This window comes from Strigops habroptila, chromosome Z (assembly GCF_004027225.2).
Source record: "Strigops habroptila isolate Jane chromosome Z, bStrHab1.2.pri, whole genome shotgun sequence".
Classification (NCBI taxonomy): Eukaryota; Metazoa; Chordata; class Aves; order Psittaciformes; family Psittacidae; genus Strigops; species Strigops habroptila.
In genome coordinates, this window is record NC_044302.2 from 51,403,440 (window position 1) to 51,420,743 (window position 17,304).

The 17,304-nt window shown below is 46.8% G+C and overlaps 1 protein-coding gene and 1 long non-coding RNA gene across 3 annotated transcripts in view; one reads left to right on the forward strand and one right to left on the reverse strand.

The window, feature by feature from the left end:
• The window catches only part of PSD3 (pleckstrin and Sec7 domain containing 3), a 112,031-nt gene extending 95,005 nt beyond the window's left edge, over positions 1 to 17,026 (reverse strand). Inside the window, exons 1-2 of one of the 2 annotated variants that reach the window (XM_030470601.1) lie at positions 16,751 to 17,026; positions 4,147 to 4,255 (exon numbers count right to left, since the gene is read on the reverse strand). In XM_030470601.1, coding sequence (XP_030326461.1) covers positions 4,147 to 4,255; positions 16,751 to 16,771 — 130 coding nt within the window. In that variant the 5' untranslated portion in view covers positions 16,772 to 17,026. The remainder of the gene's footprint in view (positions 1 to 4,146; positions 4,256 to 16,750) is intronic. The other variant, XM_030470602.1, reaches the window with a different exon arrangement.
• LOC115601085 lies at positions 1,117 to 11,216 on the forward strand. Its single transcript, XR_003989225.1, has 2 exons — positions 1,117 to 3,915; positions 10,257 to 11,216. It is a non-coding gene; the product is annotated as an uncharacterized LOC115601085 (long non-coding RNA).
• Positions 17,027 to 17,304: the final 278 nt, after the last annotated feature.

Here is a 17,304-nt window from a genome sequence, read left to right on the forward strand (position 1 = left end):
GATGCAGTTGAAGCACTGGGCAAGACTACAGTCAGCAGTCTGGGCTAGCATGAGAATGATGCAACATGTGAGTGAATGCGGTCTAAAGGCAGCTTACAGAGCGAGGACCAGGAAGGTAACACCTCCATGCAATGCAAAAAGGAAGCAGCAGAGCTGGCCACAAGTGAAGTGACACAGAGAAGACAGACAGAAAAGCAAAGAACAATGTATTACGTTAGTGATACTCATTTTACAGGAAGTCAGTGGGGTAATTTTCTTAAGGCTGTTTAAATCAGCCACAAAAAGGCTTTGCTTGTACAAAACAAAAAAGAGGGGAAAAAAACCAAAAACCAGCCATTCTGTGCTTCCTTTGCTCCTGAAACAAATTTAAGAAGCTACAGCGAAAGCAATTATTTCCATGATTCAGATTCAGGAATGGGTATGCTGCATGGGTTAAGGTATGAATTTCCTTTTCTTCCATGTGTCAGCTCTGGCACTACGCGAACCCTTGCAGAGGTGATTCAGCAGACATTGCCAGGAGAAAGTAAACCTTTGTTTTTTTAGAATTGGGGTTTTTTGGCATTGTTTGGGGGTTTGCCATGACTCAGTTTTTTTGGCTTGAGCTTGCTAAGTAGGTGGATGAGCACAAGAACTAGCATGAGACAATCAACAGCAGAGTGCGGTTGGGACCATCTCTTTTGGCAGAAGCTGTTAAATGAGCTCAGCTGCCTCATGACACCTCACTGTATACAGAACAGGCAGGCTTTCCAAAAGCTATTTGTTTCACCAGGAACTCAAAAGCAAGCTTCTTCCAGCAGCTGTTGGAAAAGACCAGATTTGCGTGGCAACCCGGGGACTATTTGTACACGGCTTTTTTGTGAGGGATAAGATTAACCCCCCTGTTACACAGGAGGAGTGAAAGCTTTATCCTCCTAGAAGCATCAGAGAAAAGACTGTTCCTGAGTCTTAAGAAGCTAGTTTCTTCCTAACAACTGTCTTGGATTTATTTTCTTATATAACAGGAATTATGGGGTCCCTGGCTTTCATGCTTACTTAACTAATTATTTTGTAGTATCCCCCTTTCTTTTCCCCCAAGGAATCACTTTTTAGGACTCAGTCACGTTGTCAAGACTTTTTCTTGACAACCCAGATTTAAATATATTAACTGCAAAGTCATAAAAATCAGCACTCTGTGGCAAGCCCAAGCCTAAAGATAAGACTGCTCAATAGAGACCACTGTTTCCACGGCCGGCTCCAGAGGAGGGTATGTTTCCATATACAACAAGCGCCCTTTATGTGGAGGAGGCTGAGAAGACGCCTTGTCTGAGCCAGCCAAATTCAGTTTTTAAAAAACATTTTCTTTTGCTGGAAGGCAGAAGGCTGGGGTTTCGCCAAGGAATGCGCACAGGCAGAATCGGGCGCGTGGCGGCACGTGGAGCACCCTCCCCGCTCCCATGGCGGCAAGGAGCAGCCCCACAAGCAGGGGTCTGTGAGGAGACGTGTGGCCCCAAGCCCCCCCACAATGAGGTGAGAGTCCCTGGGACCTGGACCTGTTTCTGCTCCAGGGCAGGAGAATGGGCAACAGGTAGGAAAGGAGAGGAGCCAGACAAAAGGCATCACGCTGTAAAGACAAGAGCACATGAGTACATCAGGGATCAAATATCCCAGATAAAACCAGACTGAGTGCAGCGAAGGAGAGAAATGAGGAGGAGTTGTTTTTCATGCAGCAGCTTTATTAGCATTTGAATATCATCCGTGAAACACCTCTTCTACAGGCATCTAACTTTTTCTCCTCCTCTCACCTGTGAAAATAACCACAAGGTTCAACCTGGAAGGTAAAAATCAGCACTGCAGCTTATTGACAAAGTCTGCCATCTCCCATCTAGGCAAACAGAAATGTTTGCTACAGTCACCCCCAATTATTTTTTCTTCTTTGGCTTGTCCCATGCAAGTATTTTAGTACCCAATTAAAATATTTATACTTTCAACATCATCCAGCAGAGCTTCAATAATATGGCTGTGGCCGAAAGGGAAAGGATAAACCAGGAGGCAGAATCAATTAGGCCGTTCAACCGCTTACACGTTACAGTCTGAGTTTCTGAGGCCAGCAAAGGCACGGGTGAACTGCTTTGGATTAGATAAATTAAAGTTCAGCTTTACTGCCCATGGTGACAAACTGTTCTTTTGTTCAAGTTTAAACACCAGTACTCCTCCTGCCCCTGCCCCCATCATTCATTTGCTTGAAATCTTTCACACTATGACCCACAAAAAGCACATCTTCTTTCCTGTAAAGGCAATTCTAGAACATAGAAGGTCTGTTTAGATTTTTGGTGATGCTTTTTCCCTTCCCATCTAACACAGAGAAGAACAGAGAGACTTTTAGGCATAGCTGCTTCCCCCCCAAACATCTGCCATGACATATTTGACATATGTCAAATCAAAAGAAGCCATGATTTCCCGTACAGAGCCTTCGGCTTGTGTTACTGTGCCCTCAGTCGCCCCATCCTCATTAATCTTCAGTTAATAAGTGGTTAAAACCTGCTGACCTGATGAAAAAACATAGAAAGGCTAGCACCACTCTCATTTATCTATTGTGGTCAAACATCTTCCTGGAGGAGGAGGAGGAGAAGGAGGACTAGGAGGACGACACATTTGTCTGTGACAGCATGAGGCCAGGCACAATGTCACCCAGTTTTCAGGTACAATTCACAAATGTTATATGTTATCCACCGTCAAATATTTGAAAACTTGCCCTTGAAGTCACTCCCATGTCACTAATGTTAGCCCCTACTGGTAGTTTCTGATTACTAAAGGAACAGAAGGAGATTCAGGAATAAGGCAAGAAGCAGCACAGCAAAAATACAGAAAAGCACATACAGAGGTCATGGTATCTGGCTTATTCTTTGCCACCATTTATTTTAGAGCTCAGTACTCAGTCAGCTCAGAATACCCATCACATTTGATAATTGTTTTGGTTAGTAATAACAATAGATTCACTTGGATTTATTAGACACAGAATACTTTATTTGATGCCAATCTCCGGAAATGTACTAATGCCTGCTGACAGTGTTCTCACACTGTGTCTCTCCAAACAAGAAGTGAGGTCATCATGATTCATGTAATAATCTGATGCACATTTTGTGGCAATTTAGAAAAGTTTAAAATTCATAAACTAGGACATTTTGTTTGGGGTTTTTTTCCCCTCCAGTCTGCAATTAGGATTTCCTAAGTGGAACACCAAACTTTAGAAAATCCAAGGAGAAACTGTTTACACACTTTCCAGACATCAGTTCTGCTTTTTTTTTGGTTCTTGGGGTTTTTTTTTTTTCCTTTGCTTACTGAAGTGGAGGAGCCTACACAGTTTGTTTCTGTACAAAGTGCTGCCCTTCTCCAGCAAGAAGGGAGTCTTCTTTAATTAAAAGTGACATTCCAGAAAGTTTGCAATTAGAAAGGATCAAGGTGCAACAAGAACAGCCTGAGGAAATACTTTTGCAAAGAGGGCAGGGATTGTTGATAATTACAATGAGGCAAGAGAAATAGGTATATTAACTACATTTCTTTTCTTCTAAGCTTGGTAAAAAAAAGGCAGAGAATGTCCTGTATTTACAAGAAAAGAACAAGAAAGAAGACTGATCCTTAGGCAATAACATTAGATACTGCACCTGGATTTCTTGAATTGCAAACTACAGAGGACAGAGCGGTTCAGGTACCACCTCAAGTATCTGAATTAAAAACTCATCTACCTCTGGCTGTAGGAAGAGCAGCATGCAGACCATGAAGAGCATTCCTGGAAGCAACTCCAGGCAGAGATAGCCCTGTTTCAGCATGTGCAATTGCAGAACATGTGGCTGAAACAACTCTGCTGCAGAGAAGCGCTGGGACTCCCTTCACCATGCCTCCAGCACGAGTCCCCACTGTCACATCAAGGTGGCCCAGGTGAGCCAAAGAGAAAGGCATGAGTGTAAGACAGGGAACTGTTGTGATCTTCTGGGGCCAAACTGCAGCCTCCTTTGGTCTGGTACTTAAACTGTGGTCTGGCGAAGGGCAGCGTAGCACAGTGAGGAGCCCTCATGGGGTCATCGGGGAGCAGCTTCTGCAAAACTTTCCTGCGTGGCTTAAGAAAGATTTGGTGTGTTTTTTCACACGAAAGTAATAAACAGCACTTACCCACTTCTGAAGGCTTCTCTTCTTCCAAGCCAAATAAAAATTCATACTTGGCCTTAGCAACAGTCTGGGCATGAGCCGATACACCATTATCCCACACAAGTGCTTCTGCCTGTAGAGTCAAAATAAACAAAGCTTATCTACCTTTTAGTGAAAAAACAGCAGCAGAAACATAAAATCCCTTCAGGTGGGCTGTCAGATAGGATTTTCAAAGTGTTCATTTAACTCTATCACCACCAAGATGAACAGAGCAGATACTGGCCAACTCAAGAATGCTTACGAAGAGCTCTCGTCTCTGTCTTCAAACCCAAGCATCTCACTATTAAGCAGTGATGTCAGAACACTCAACCCCTCACATCTTTAGCAGGCTTACCTGCTGCAAGGCCAGCAGCACTTGGCAACCATCTCAGTAATACCAGTTAGGGTTAAGAATGCCTAGGCAATAGTATCAGAAATAGCAAATTTCAGCATGCATGTTGCAAAACTGGGACCCATGGGAAAACCAGAAATGGGGCAGGCTGTTTCTTTGGGAAGAGACTGAGATGGAGAAGGGGAAGTGCAAGGGCTACAACAAAGCTAATCAAAAATGGGGAAAAGGATAATGAAGTATGCAAACGTGTGATGAGTGCTGTCTGTGGGTCCCTGCTGGGCAGCTCACACCTGACCACGGCCATCTAGATCAGGACAATGGCTCAACCTGTTTTTATGGCCATACCACACAAGTCAAACCTGCTTCCATGGCCAGTAGGCAGGGAAGTGGCACAGGATGGTCCTCTAGGCTAGCAGGGGAGTATCTGGGGGGACAGATGGATCCAGTGCCACCCAGGCCTGGTGCCACCAGCACCTTCCCACTGCTTCCTACTCATAACAAGCAGTTTGACACAGTAAAGGTCCAGTTTCCCAGGAGAGAAAGGCTGCAGGACTACGATTAAAATTAGTTTTCTGAACAGGTGGGGACAAATCAAATCTCCAAGATAAAGCACACACCAGCAATAAACTGTAATGCAGAACCTGTCTGCAGTCAGCATTAAGTTTCCTCCCAGCTGGGCAAGATGAAGCCTGTAATTCTTCTGTCTGAAGTGACAGATGAAATAAATCATTAACTCTATAAACTCTTCAGTGACCTTTATATTCATGCCCTATGTTTGAGGCAGCCAATTACTACAGCATAGCAAGTCACTTCATGGTTCAAAATGGCGAAGGCTTTAGCTTAAAAAAAATACTCTAAAACAGAGAAGCCAGATGGAATATTCTGCCCCCCAGGACAATAATAATGTTTATGCACTTCCACCAAATACCTTAGGGTAAGCGTCAGCTACAAACTGAAATTCAAAGTACAGGAGACACATAATTCACAGGAACACACAGTTAAGACTCTTTAATCAGAGATGTGTGGCATCACAAATCTACACATTCTTCCAAGGCTAGCTCTCCAACAACTGCATTTTCATCCAAGAGCATACTGACAAACAACTATCTTGCCCCATGCCGTGTAACTGTTTTGCTCCAGGTTTTCCTGGACTTTTACCTTCATTTCTTCTCCCACCTTTCTGCATTGTGCCAGTTCTGCAGGATTTACACCTCTGTAATAAATGAGCAGTAGACCTTATGCAGGGATCTTGAATATATTTATTTACCACTCACTGGCCCAACTATTCATCACTGGGGTTGCAGTGGGTATTTTGATGGAGCTAACTTTTGGTAGGCTAACACTAGCTTACCAAATACTTTGGGGAAAAAATGTGATGAAACAAATGTAGGGCTTCCTAGCACAAAGATGACTACCACAAGCATGATAAAACAAGCTCAGAAGAAGCCCCTATGTCTCCCCTGCTTTTACAAGGTTGCATTCATTCACAGGAAGGGGGGCAAGAAGGGCTAGAAAAGGAACACCTGGACTGAGCACACAGGAGGAGGCTCTCAGTCTGCAATAGCGTGGGCAGGAGTACCTTACAGAGCCAGGCAAAAAATGAGCCTACCCAGATGAATGTGAAGGGATGGGACAACTGAACAACTAGCTCGTGCCGAATCCCACTCACAGATGAATGAAATGGAAAATAAAATGGACACAGCAGTCCAGTTCCTGAGCAGTCAAGAATTTCTCATCTACACACCTCTGGGACACAGCATCTCCATCCCTCATCCCCGCTCTTCGAGACTTCACAGACATATGCTGCACAGAGCTTCCCTGCCAGCAAGCACATTTTCCAGAGGTCTGTATTTGTCTGTACCTTACCACAAAGCAATGAAGAAGAATCTGGTTCACAGCACCCTATGCATCATTCAGTAACAGGCAGAAATTACTGGTTAGATTAATGGTTTTCCGGTGTATGGGGCAGCGTTTACCGGAGTTAGGTGCCTAAGTGGAGAATGCATCTGAAAGGGTAACTTGATCTTCTGAAGTACTCAGCACCACTGATGAGATTTGCAGATACTGGCTTGTGCAAGGGAACAGCTGAACCTAACATCTATTTAGGTTGTCAGAGCACTTATAAGGACGTGTAAAGGTAAAACAGTTCAGAGCCTCCAGATCCAGGCTTAAAGGATACATTTATGATATTTCATCCAAACAACAGATATTAAAAAGAGAAAGCAAGAGGGGGAAGAGAATGAGGATGCTACCAGGTCAGAACTGGCTTTTAAGACTATTGCTTTACTGTTGTCCCTCCTTAGAGACCAAAAAAAATGGGGTGGAGGGAGAAATGGGACAGACACCAAACAGAAGATTGAGACAGAACAGAAAATCTTCTTTCAATTAGGGCTTTGAGCAACCTGGTCTAGTGTGAGGTGTCCCTGCCCATGGCAGGGGGTTGGAACTACATGATCTTTAAGGTCCCTTCCAAGCCAAACCACTCTGTGATTCTGTGAATCTGCCACTCACCCAAACCTTGCAGAAGTCATCACGTTCCGAACCCAGAAGCCCAGAGGAGGGCTGGACAAATGTCCACAGCACTTTCCAAGCAGCATTAGCAAGGATTAAATAGAAGCAAGATTGGAAGGCATACAAAACTCCTCTCAAGCCTTCTCCCTCAGCTCAAGGGCAAAGAAATCTGCATCCAGGTCAACTCATTTCATAATCGCTCCCCTCAGAGGGCTTTAACCACCACCTTTGATGCATCTGGTGTTTGCCATGGCCGGACAGGGTGACGCTTGCTCAGAGCATCGATACCCTTAGATCAGCCCAGCTGTACATATATTTCTTATGAGCAACACACACGCTGCTTTTCAGTCCGATTATGCTCTGGGCAGAGCAGCAGCGAGTTCCTGCCCTTTCGTTCATCACTCTTGCAGTGCTTTGCGCCTGTTTGAACATGTTTGATCAAGCCTATTTCTCTGGGTCACAATTCTTGGTTAGGAGTGCTGGAGAGGCTGCATTTGCCTCTCAGATGAATTCTGTAGAACATTTGTGAGGTTAGCTTGGATGCGGCAGTTCTCACCCCTCAGGCCTCCTGCCAGCACATTGGACCAGTTTCGCACAAGGCATTGGCATGGGTCAAAAGAGGCCCCACCTCCCTGGCCTTCTGTCCCTTGCTGGGGGAGCAAGAGACTGTTTAGGACATGCCCATGGTGCTTGTGGTGGTTTCAGGCTTGCACAGGAAGTGAAAACGCTGAATACGTGTCTGGGCTCTGAACTGAACAGCAGTAGGATGCTGAGACCTCAGGGATCCTGCTCCTCCAGAGGGAGCTGCCGGGGACAGATAAGACAGCCTGGCATGAAGCATGCACACTGCCTCTGCTCTGCTGTCTGAACACGCAAACTGGAGCAGAGGGTCAATGGCTGCAAGGAGAAACTATTGCCACAATTACCCCTGAGAGGTGGCTTTAGGCAGGCCCACAATGAGAACTGGCTGCTGCCTCTCCTGAAGCACAGTGTCTCTCTGTGGGTGAATTCAATTTCAGCTCCAGTTCTGAGCTTGCCTCAAACTGCCTCCAAAAACCCCAGTGTCTTTTAGACAGGCATGGTGATTCATACAAGCCTGAAGAAAATGCTTCTTCTTTCTCCATGGAAGGAAAGCACCAAAGCATCCTCTTTTGAATTTAACTGAGGTTCTGGCTGGGACTTTTTTGGGGGCTGTTTTCTTCTTGGGTTGGGTTTTTTTTTTTAAAAACTGACATTCCAGAAAGCATTCATTAAGGAATATCAGAGTCTTGTTCCCTCACCACCATTTGCAGCTGAGCCAAGAGGAGAGCTGGGCTCCATCTCTGCGGGTCCCAATGGAAGGAGACGGCATTGTCCATGGCTGCTGGGTAAAGGAACATGCCAGTCTGAGCACAAAGAGCCAGGGTGAACCCATGCCTCCTGAAGCATTCACTCTCCAGGTCATGTGTTTTCCCTGAAAATGTCTAATAAGGAAGAAGTGTCCAAAGGAGCACATAATTAACTGGCAAATGTCAGTCTGGGGTTTCTCAGACCCCCTGAGAGGACAGATGCTGTTAGACAGACTGACTCCTCACAGAAGACCTTGGGAAAAAGCAGAATGGGATGGGTGCCCAAGCTTAAGTCTTCAGGGAGCAAGAGTCAGCCAAAATGCTGGACAGCATGAGACCAGTCATGCAAAAGGAAAACATCAGCAGGAAGGGGTCTAAGGACCTTTCACAGAGGGCTGTGAGCTGGGACACGGAGGTCAAAGCATCCTCAGGGCGACCCCTGCAATCTTCCTTAATAAAACCCAGTCGCTCTATCTGCAGAAAGCAGCGTTACTCCAATTCTTCTAGTCTTACTGCAAAACGTGGAGAGAACTGGCTAGTTGGGGTGGGGATCTCCACAGCTAATGAGGCAGCCTCAGGGAAGCCCCTGTTTTGCACACTTTTGCATGTGCACACCTCCTCTTCCCAGAGCTGACCGCCTTTCCCCTTGGCCGTGCAGCTGATAGGTGCCAGCTCCCTGCCAGCAGCCCCTGCACTGGTGGCACAGCGCTTTCTGACAGCTTCGCAGGGGCTAGCAGGGAGATGCCACAAGGACTACTGCAAGGAAGCAGAAGTCTCTGCAGGATGCCTATGGCATCCTATGGAGGACTCCACAGCCACACCTGGGCCGTATCTAATCCCAAGCCACACTTGTTCCATTCTCATTGCTTCACCAACATCTCTAGCAGCAAAATAGCCAAATGCCTCTCAGCAGCCCATCATACACACTGATACAGTGAGACTATGCTCTCAGGAGGTGTTTAAATACCTACCTTCATCTTATCTTCTGCACCCTGGGAGGTTCTGTGGAAAGTGACAGAAATACAGTAACTGGTAATGGAACTAGCCTGAGCATATGAGTCAAGCTGCAATGCTCATCAAGTCTTTAGAGAATGACACACTGCGAGCTCTGCCTCTGCTGTCACAGAGGGGCAGCGGTCTGGTACAACCAGCGGCCAGCCCTTGTTTTTAAGTGCTGTAACCATTCCTCTGTAGGCGTGAGTTTAGCAAGCCTCGCTGCTTTTGACAGGTCGTACTAATTGTTCTGAAAATACTATTGCTGTTGAGGTTTTCTTAAGTCACTTTCCTAAGTAACAGGATGAAATGCAGAAATCTGGAGTTAAAATAAACTTGCTAGCTGGTGAAAGCTAGCACCCCGACAGTGCAGAGAGAGAGCAGAGAGTGCTGGTGCTCTCCAAAAGACCACTAGCAAGGTTTGTAGTTTTACTTCCATGTGACCCTATACACCATATTTGTGTATGAGGTCACATTCCTCATACACACACTCCCACATGCTAATACATGTGTTTGCAATTCTTAAGTTAAAGATTCAGTAAAATAGATTAAGACTCAAAAGAACAGGAGTTTTGCATGGGTAAATCTCAGCTGGAGCTGCCAAAAGTTAATGCTAACAAAGGTTTTGGAAGAGAGGAAATCTCAGCTTGGGTTTTAAACTAATTCCTAACTATCAAAGAGTTGCAGGGAAACTTGTAGACAGCCAGAGCGGGGGGGATGAAAGAAAGGGCTTGTGTGAGGGCATTGCCATTGTCCATCAGAGAAGTTTGCATTATATAAAGGGATAACCAAGTCAGATAGGACTTTTCAGCTGAAGGAAAGAGGCAGCTGAGAGACACGTGGCAGAGATGCGTGCAGTCTGAAAAAGGCAAAGAGCAATCAGTGATTTACAATCTCTTTTAATACAACAGCCAGAGGACATCAAAAGAAGGTGTTAGGAGTCAGAATCACGCCAAACAGGAGACAGTTCCTTGCACAGTTTGCAGTCAAAACCACAGACCTCCCTGCAAAGCACTGTCATGGAAACCAAAACCCTATAGAAGATGAAACGGAGGGTGGAAAAAAGCTCAAGGGATACAAATCCTCAACATACGTAGAAATCACACCCTTCTTGTGAATCTGCAAGCTGAACTCTTCCCAGGCATCTGCTGATACCCACAACCACGTCCATTCTCCTGGGCTAAACTAACCTTGGGTCCAAACCAGTGCAGCCAGCCACTCTTACCTGCTCAGAGGGCTTTGTCATGGCCCTGGACCAGGCAGACCTCAGGATTGGTACTGTGCAGCCAGCTCCACTCCTCAGTCCTCAGTGCAGCACACCCCACATCTTCACCCCAGGGATTCACCAAAAGGCACTGTGGCACTGCAGGCTGCCCATGTCACCCCCGGCACCGCGGGATGTGTTTACCAGGAGCAGCCTCCCGGGAAGTGGTCAGGCTGGAGAGAGCAACACTGAAAGGGCGCAGATACCATCGGCACTGCTCTCCCTGCTCAAAGGCAGACTTCACAGAAGTTCAGTGTCTGGTAAGAGACCCAATTCAGAAATGAAGCAAAAGAGTTGCTGCTTAGAAAGAGGCATGGGAACAGTGACAAAAAAGGGATGCCTTTCCAGCAGTATCAAGCAGTTGCAGGTAAAACTGGTCGTCTTGTTTTACACCTGCAGTTGAGTTTTTCTCCCCTTAAAGAAATGTTTGCTTTGCTGTTTGGTTGAAGTTTTTAAGAAGCTGTCAGCTGTTATACTGAATTAAATGCTTTTTATTATGCAAAGGCTGACAGTGCCTGAGCTGTAACTGTGTGAATGTGAACAGCATATTAATTCAAAGTCTGTATGATTACACTTTGCCATTAAAGGTCACTCAGCATTTTGATTTGCCAAGTCAGTGATTTTCGATGTGTGCTGTATGGATGTCTATGCTTTATGTCTAAGGTATGCGCAAGAATCAAAGCAAGCCCACTGAGAAGTAAGCTTCGGCCCACTGCATGAACCACCATGTTCTTCAATATAAAACACAAAGATAGTAAAAAACACAAAACTTTTAATAAAGCCATAGTGCAAGTATTTTTCTTGAGTTATGTACAACAGCATTTGGATGGGGGCCTGATGCAAGAAAAACTGCACAAAGACATCTTTTTTTTCAGATAATTCAGTGGCACACGTACTAGACATCTTGCACTTACTTTTTTTGTTCAATATGTTCTAAGTATATTTAGCAAACTGACAGACTGCTTCTTTTTAGCAGGTAGCACACCTCCATCACGTTTAGGTGTCTCAGATGGTAGGACAATGTTCAGCCAGGCCACAGGTCTGCTTCACATGGATTTCAGCTCCATGGAAGCTAAAATTTGGATGTGCCTAAGCGTGCCTCATGAGCCTACCAGAAGTTACCTCTGTATCTTTAAGCAGCTACATTCTTTCCAAAACCCAAGCCAACATCTGCAGAGCCTTGAGAACTTGCAGGGCGCATCCTTTCCCATGTGCTCTACATTCTCTGGGTCCAGCTAAATACACACTGTTTTTACGACGCAAATAAAGATGGGATATTGGAAGAGCTTTCCTTTTCCAAATCAGTATTACAAACCTGGTTTAAGATAGTACCCCAAAGTATTCTTTGCATTTCAATTTCAATGAACAGTAAAATCTAACAACAAAACAAACAAAAAATAAACCCCGCACCCCAAACCATTCTACCTAAGAGTGACTGGAAGAATTTACATTTGCAAAGGTGTAAAAACCTGCATTTCCGCTGTGGTAAAGGCAAACTGTAGAGCTACAACATAGCAACAGAGCATGCAAGAAGGGGTACCTATATCTTCCTCTAACTTAGACATAGTTCATTGACCCTGCAAGATTATCTCATATCACATATTTAAATTAATTTTACAGCCTTCACCTAAATTGTTCTGAGTCTTAACTAGAGTTAATAGAAGTTTTTCAGATCAGAAACTTGACTAAAGTTCAGTCTGAGCCACCTTCTCCCTGGCACAAAAGAGGCAGAAGCTAGAAGTCACACCACCCAATTTCACGTATGCCTCCTGCTATGCAAGCGCTGGGGGACTGAAAATATGTTGTTGCAAGAGCAGTGTGTTTGCTTGCTAAGAAAGTGTGAGTTAAGGAGTACCAGCACCAGCATTCTCAGGCAGCTACGGCCCCACAAACGGCCAGGGGAGAGCAGGCAGTTTCAGACAGCAGGCAGTTTCAGCTGTGGCAGGAAGGCAGAACACACCAAAGGTGACACAACATCCCCCACAAGCAGCACAACTAGGCCAGGTGGCACGAGTGTCCTCCCACTGGTGGAGAACTTAATACCACTTCTTTTTGACTCATTACGCCACAGAGAGCCCACAGCCAAGAAAGCTGATGAAAACCAGAACTCGCTGGTACTAGAATTCGTTTTCTTTTGAGAAAAGGGTTTTCCCAGTAAGGGTTCTGTTAACGCTGAAATGCAGCCGTACCCAAGGCTTAAGTGCATCTTGCCATCGCACTTGGCATTTGTTCAAGCTGGAAGACATGGTTATTACCGCAGTGACACTTCCTGTTTGAAAACTGTTGTAAAAAAATAATGAGTACACTTTGGAGATAAGCCACCTCTTTCACTGTGCAATTTCACACTGAGAAGAAAAAGCAAGCCCCATTCATGGCTTCTGCAAAAAGGGAGGCTTGCACTGTGTAATCTGTGCCATTTGGGTTGTTTTCTTACTGCTTCTAAACTACTGCCTTTCACCAGGTGTCAAAAATAATGCTTATGGCTGCAACACAAAAGCCTCCTCAAGTGTGACAGTGAGCAGTGTGTTTCTGCCTTAGCAACCCATCCTCAAAAACCAGCTCCAGCCTCCTCTCCTGTGGCTTAGCCCAGCAGTCATGACACCGAAAATCTTCTTGTACAGTTAGCAGAGCAAGCCATGGCAAACACCATGCGCTTCCCAAGCCATAGCCAGTGGCTGAGGAGCTCAGTGGAGGTGGAAGTGCAGAGCCCCAGCTCTGACAGACAGCTTGATCTGGTGCTCCAGCAGGTTTGTTTGCTCACAGAATCCAGGAAGTACAGTCAATTCAGAAGCAATTCAAGCTTCAAGGGCTAGATAATACCTGAGCTCCTCAGACTCCTGATTCAACCCTATAGCAACCTAGCCCACACCCAGAGGGCTAGCCCTCACTCCACCCTGCTTTTAAGCCCCATCCACAACCCGCCTTGCTCATCTCTATAATGCAGAGAAAAAATGCTCAGATGCATTAGCATCCCAGAAGCCTGTATCTCTGACAGAAGCTGGCACAATAGCAAGAGGCATCTCAGAGCAAGGAGGGGCCATGCTCAGAAAAAGCACCTGTAAACATATTGAAGAAGTATACTTCAGACAGTGCCATTCCTGATAGGAACAGGACACTTATGGCCAGACTGAAAGTGGCAGGCAGATACTTACAGCTGCTCTCAAATAGCTTTTTCATCCCACAGAAGCATACAATTTCTACTCCCCTCCCCAACCTCATCTCAGTGCAAACAAGAAAAAGGTCTGGAAACAGCCTCTGTTACCATGGGTGCCAGAGAACATGAATCCCTTCAGAAACTGATTCAGATGCTTAAGACACAAATTGCTCAAGACCTAAATTTGTCCATCTGTGGCCCCACTTCTCTGCACGGTGACAACCCAGAGGAGCTCTCTACCACACCCTCTCTCCGCCAAACTTCCAAAGGGAAGGACCTCACCACAGTGTCACAACCCACCGCGATGTGACAAACCCCCCAGGTCATGGAGGGGGTCTGGATGGAACAGCCAGATGGTGAAATCCCTGCTCCAACAGAAGCCAGCTTTCCATCCGTAACTGGCTGCAAGGAAACGCCCCTTCAAGGAGAACACATGGTGCATGTTGCTGGGCCTAGGGATGCTGCTCGCAGCTCTTCTTGCCGAGCCCACGAGCCTCACATCAACCAACTCTACCAGCTGCTGCACGCGGGGATCCCCAGTGACCACGTCGCAGAGCTGGCATGGAGCGGGATACTCCAGCTGGTGGCTGACTGCCCCGACCTTTGAGTTTTGGCAGAAGTTCACAGGTTTGCTGAGCCTCAGCCAGAGCACAGCAGCTTGGCAGATGGCTCTCCAGCACCCTGGGGACCCACCTCATCTTACCCTTTAGATGCTACCACCTCCCTCCCTTCCTTGGGCTCCCATCCCTAAGCCACTACACTGTGCTACCTCTAAATCACCTTTAAACCAGCACCCAGTAGTACCCCACGCTCTTGTTCCCTCTTGTTCCTTGCAACTAAACAGAGGAACTCCAAAAAGGAACACATGCAACACCTCAGAAAAAAATCACCCCAGCTCCGTCTGCCAGCCTGTCTCTCCATGAAGCAGGGATCATTTCAAGCAATCAGCTTGAAATCAGCCACAGCCAAAGCATCCTTCCTCTGCACCAATGGCCACGTGTGGGGAGTGATTTGTGCCACTTTGACCGCCAGCCCCAACCCTGGAGCTCCCAGCACTTGGCTCAGAGAACGCCAAGGGAAACAACCGCCTGTCTGCAGAGACACTCTGTGGCACTGGTCCACAGTACTCCCGCAGACAGGCTGCCTTCATCCCACAGGAATCAAACCCCAATCGTCTCTTAAATCAAAGCTGCAAAAACAAATGCCAAACTTGCCTGGTAACATGGGCAAGAATAGAAAGGACCATTCTGGGGAGGAGGTAGGAAGGAGGAATACTCTGAACGACGTCCAGGTCTTTCAGCTATGCAGCTTGACAAGAGTGAAGGAATTCTTGTTGAGAAGAAAACCAACAAACACTAATGTGTTCATTAGAATACTCACTGCTCTTTTCCTTCTCAATTTGGTGGCATAGAAATGGCAGTAGTAAATCAGGTAATCTGCTCAAGCACCTATAGCACAAGAGGACCCCTTTCACACAGGTAAGTTGTGTGAGAATTTTCTTTATGTATCAAGAAGTCTAATTTCTTTGTTGTATCAAGTTTTGAAGAGAGCACCACATAAGTTTCTTGGAATTGTTTTTAACATCATCCCTACTGCAAAGGATTTTCTTATACTCTTTTCTGCAATGAACCAAGGGTGTAATTTAAGGGTAGCATTTGCACAAGGACTCCTACATGGTTTAACATCATCTTCTCTCCCACCAAAGGCAAACCCCAAATCCACATCTCTGTAGCCAAGCTCAGCCTGCGTAAATCAACAGAGCTAGGTCAGATTTATGGCTAGCATTAAACTGGTAACATCTGCTGAAACACATCAACTAAGGATATGACTGATGAAAACGCTTTTGGAATAGAAAGACTTTCTTTCTACTAGCTGAACCAGAAAGGCTTGGATGATTTGCAGCAGCCTATTACAATTGCTTCAAACAGTGGGTGTGCAACCACCAGTTTCATTAGAAATATTGCATTTGACTTTCTCTCTCTGTTTTAATGGCCCTACACACAGAATTAAAGCATGACTGAAGCTGCAAAAGTAGTATTAATTGCAGTTGCCTGTTACACGCCCAGATCGCTTCAGTAACACACAGATGTGCTCTGCCTGACAATGTACTAACTGGCACTCTGTGGGAGCCAGGTAATTGGTATTTATGGCACAGAAATACTGCGTCTGTATGGGAAGCTAGCGTCCTTGATGAGTTTGAGTAAAGTTCAAGCTCATTACAACTCTCGGCTTATGTTCCCACTGTGAAGCGTAGCTCCCATCCCTGATAGCAAGGATGAAGATAACACCACTGTTGCACAGTAGTGTTCCTGTCTGTGTTTAATGTTCTAAAACTTTACACCTTTGGTGAATTCACCTCAGCATCACTCCTCCCCAGAAAACACAATGCTACTCCTCAGCCAAAGATACTGGCTTTTTCACATCATCTCATTTAACTCAAGATTTTGGTACGATTAAGAGAGTTTGTCAGTGCAGCAACAGTGCCAGTTTGTTACACAGACAAGTTACACCGAGACAGAAGCAAAACCAACCCTGCAGGATGCAAGTTGGGGGTCCCAGCCCTGGCGTGGGGAGTCCCAGCATATACTCCCTGCTGCAGTTGGTGGTGTCTCTGGGGATCTAGCAGTAATGAGCACAGAAGCGGGCTCTGAGCTTTCCTACTTTAGGGAAGTGTGAAAAGAAGGAGAAAAAATAAAAAGAAAATAAAAAGGGGGGAAAAAAAAAAAAAGCCCAACGAAGAAAAGATAAGGAGGAAAAGGGTAAAAAGAGAAAGGGGACAGAAAAGGTAGAAGAAGGAAAAGGGAAAAGAAAAAGGAAAACAAAAAGGAAATGAAAATACGGGGGGGGGGGGGAGAAGGTAAAAAATAAAACAAAGGCGGGAAAGAAGGGAGAAGAAAAAAAGAAAAGGAAAGTGAAAAGTAAATGGAAGAGCAAAGTGCCCCGTCCGGCGCTGCCCCCGCCCCGCACCGGCACCCGCCGCCGCTTACCGCACCACCGGCTCCTTCCATCTCCCATCGCCGGCCGCGGCGGGTCGCAGCCGCGCTCCCGCGGGGCCGGGCCGAGCGCGGCCGTGGCGAGCCGAGGCGCGCTGTGCCGTGCCGGGCCGCAGCGGGCCGGGCCGCGCCGTGGCGCCCTGCCGGCCCGTGGCGGCGGCGGGGCCGGGCAGCGCGGCGGCGGCGGGCGGGCCCGGCGCGGCGGCAGCGGGACCGGCGGCGGCAGCGGGACCGGCGGCGGCAGCAGCCGGAGCGGCGAGGCCGGCGGGGCGGGGCTCGGCCCCGGGGCGGGAACGGGGGAGCACGGTGTGGGGGGTGCGCGGCGGAGGGACGGGAGCGGAGCGCACCACGTGCTCCTCAAAAAGGCTTAAAAAAAGAGGAATTACGGCAGGATTAGTAAAGCCACTGAGTGAAAAACAGGGCGCAGGCAGCAACGGCGCTGCGCCGGGACGCGACCAAAGCCGCTGGGGCACGGGCGTGCCGTTCTCTGCTCCGCTCCTGAATCCCTTCACTGCGGCTCGCAGCTGCTGCTGCAAAAAACAACCCCA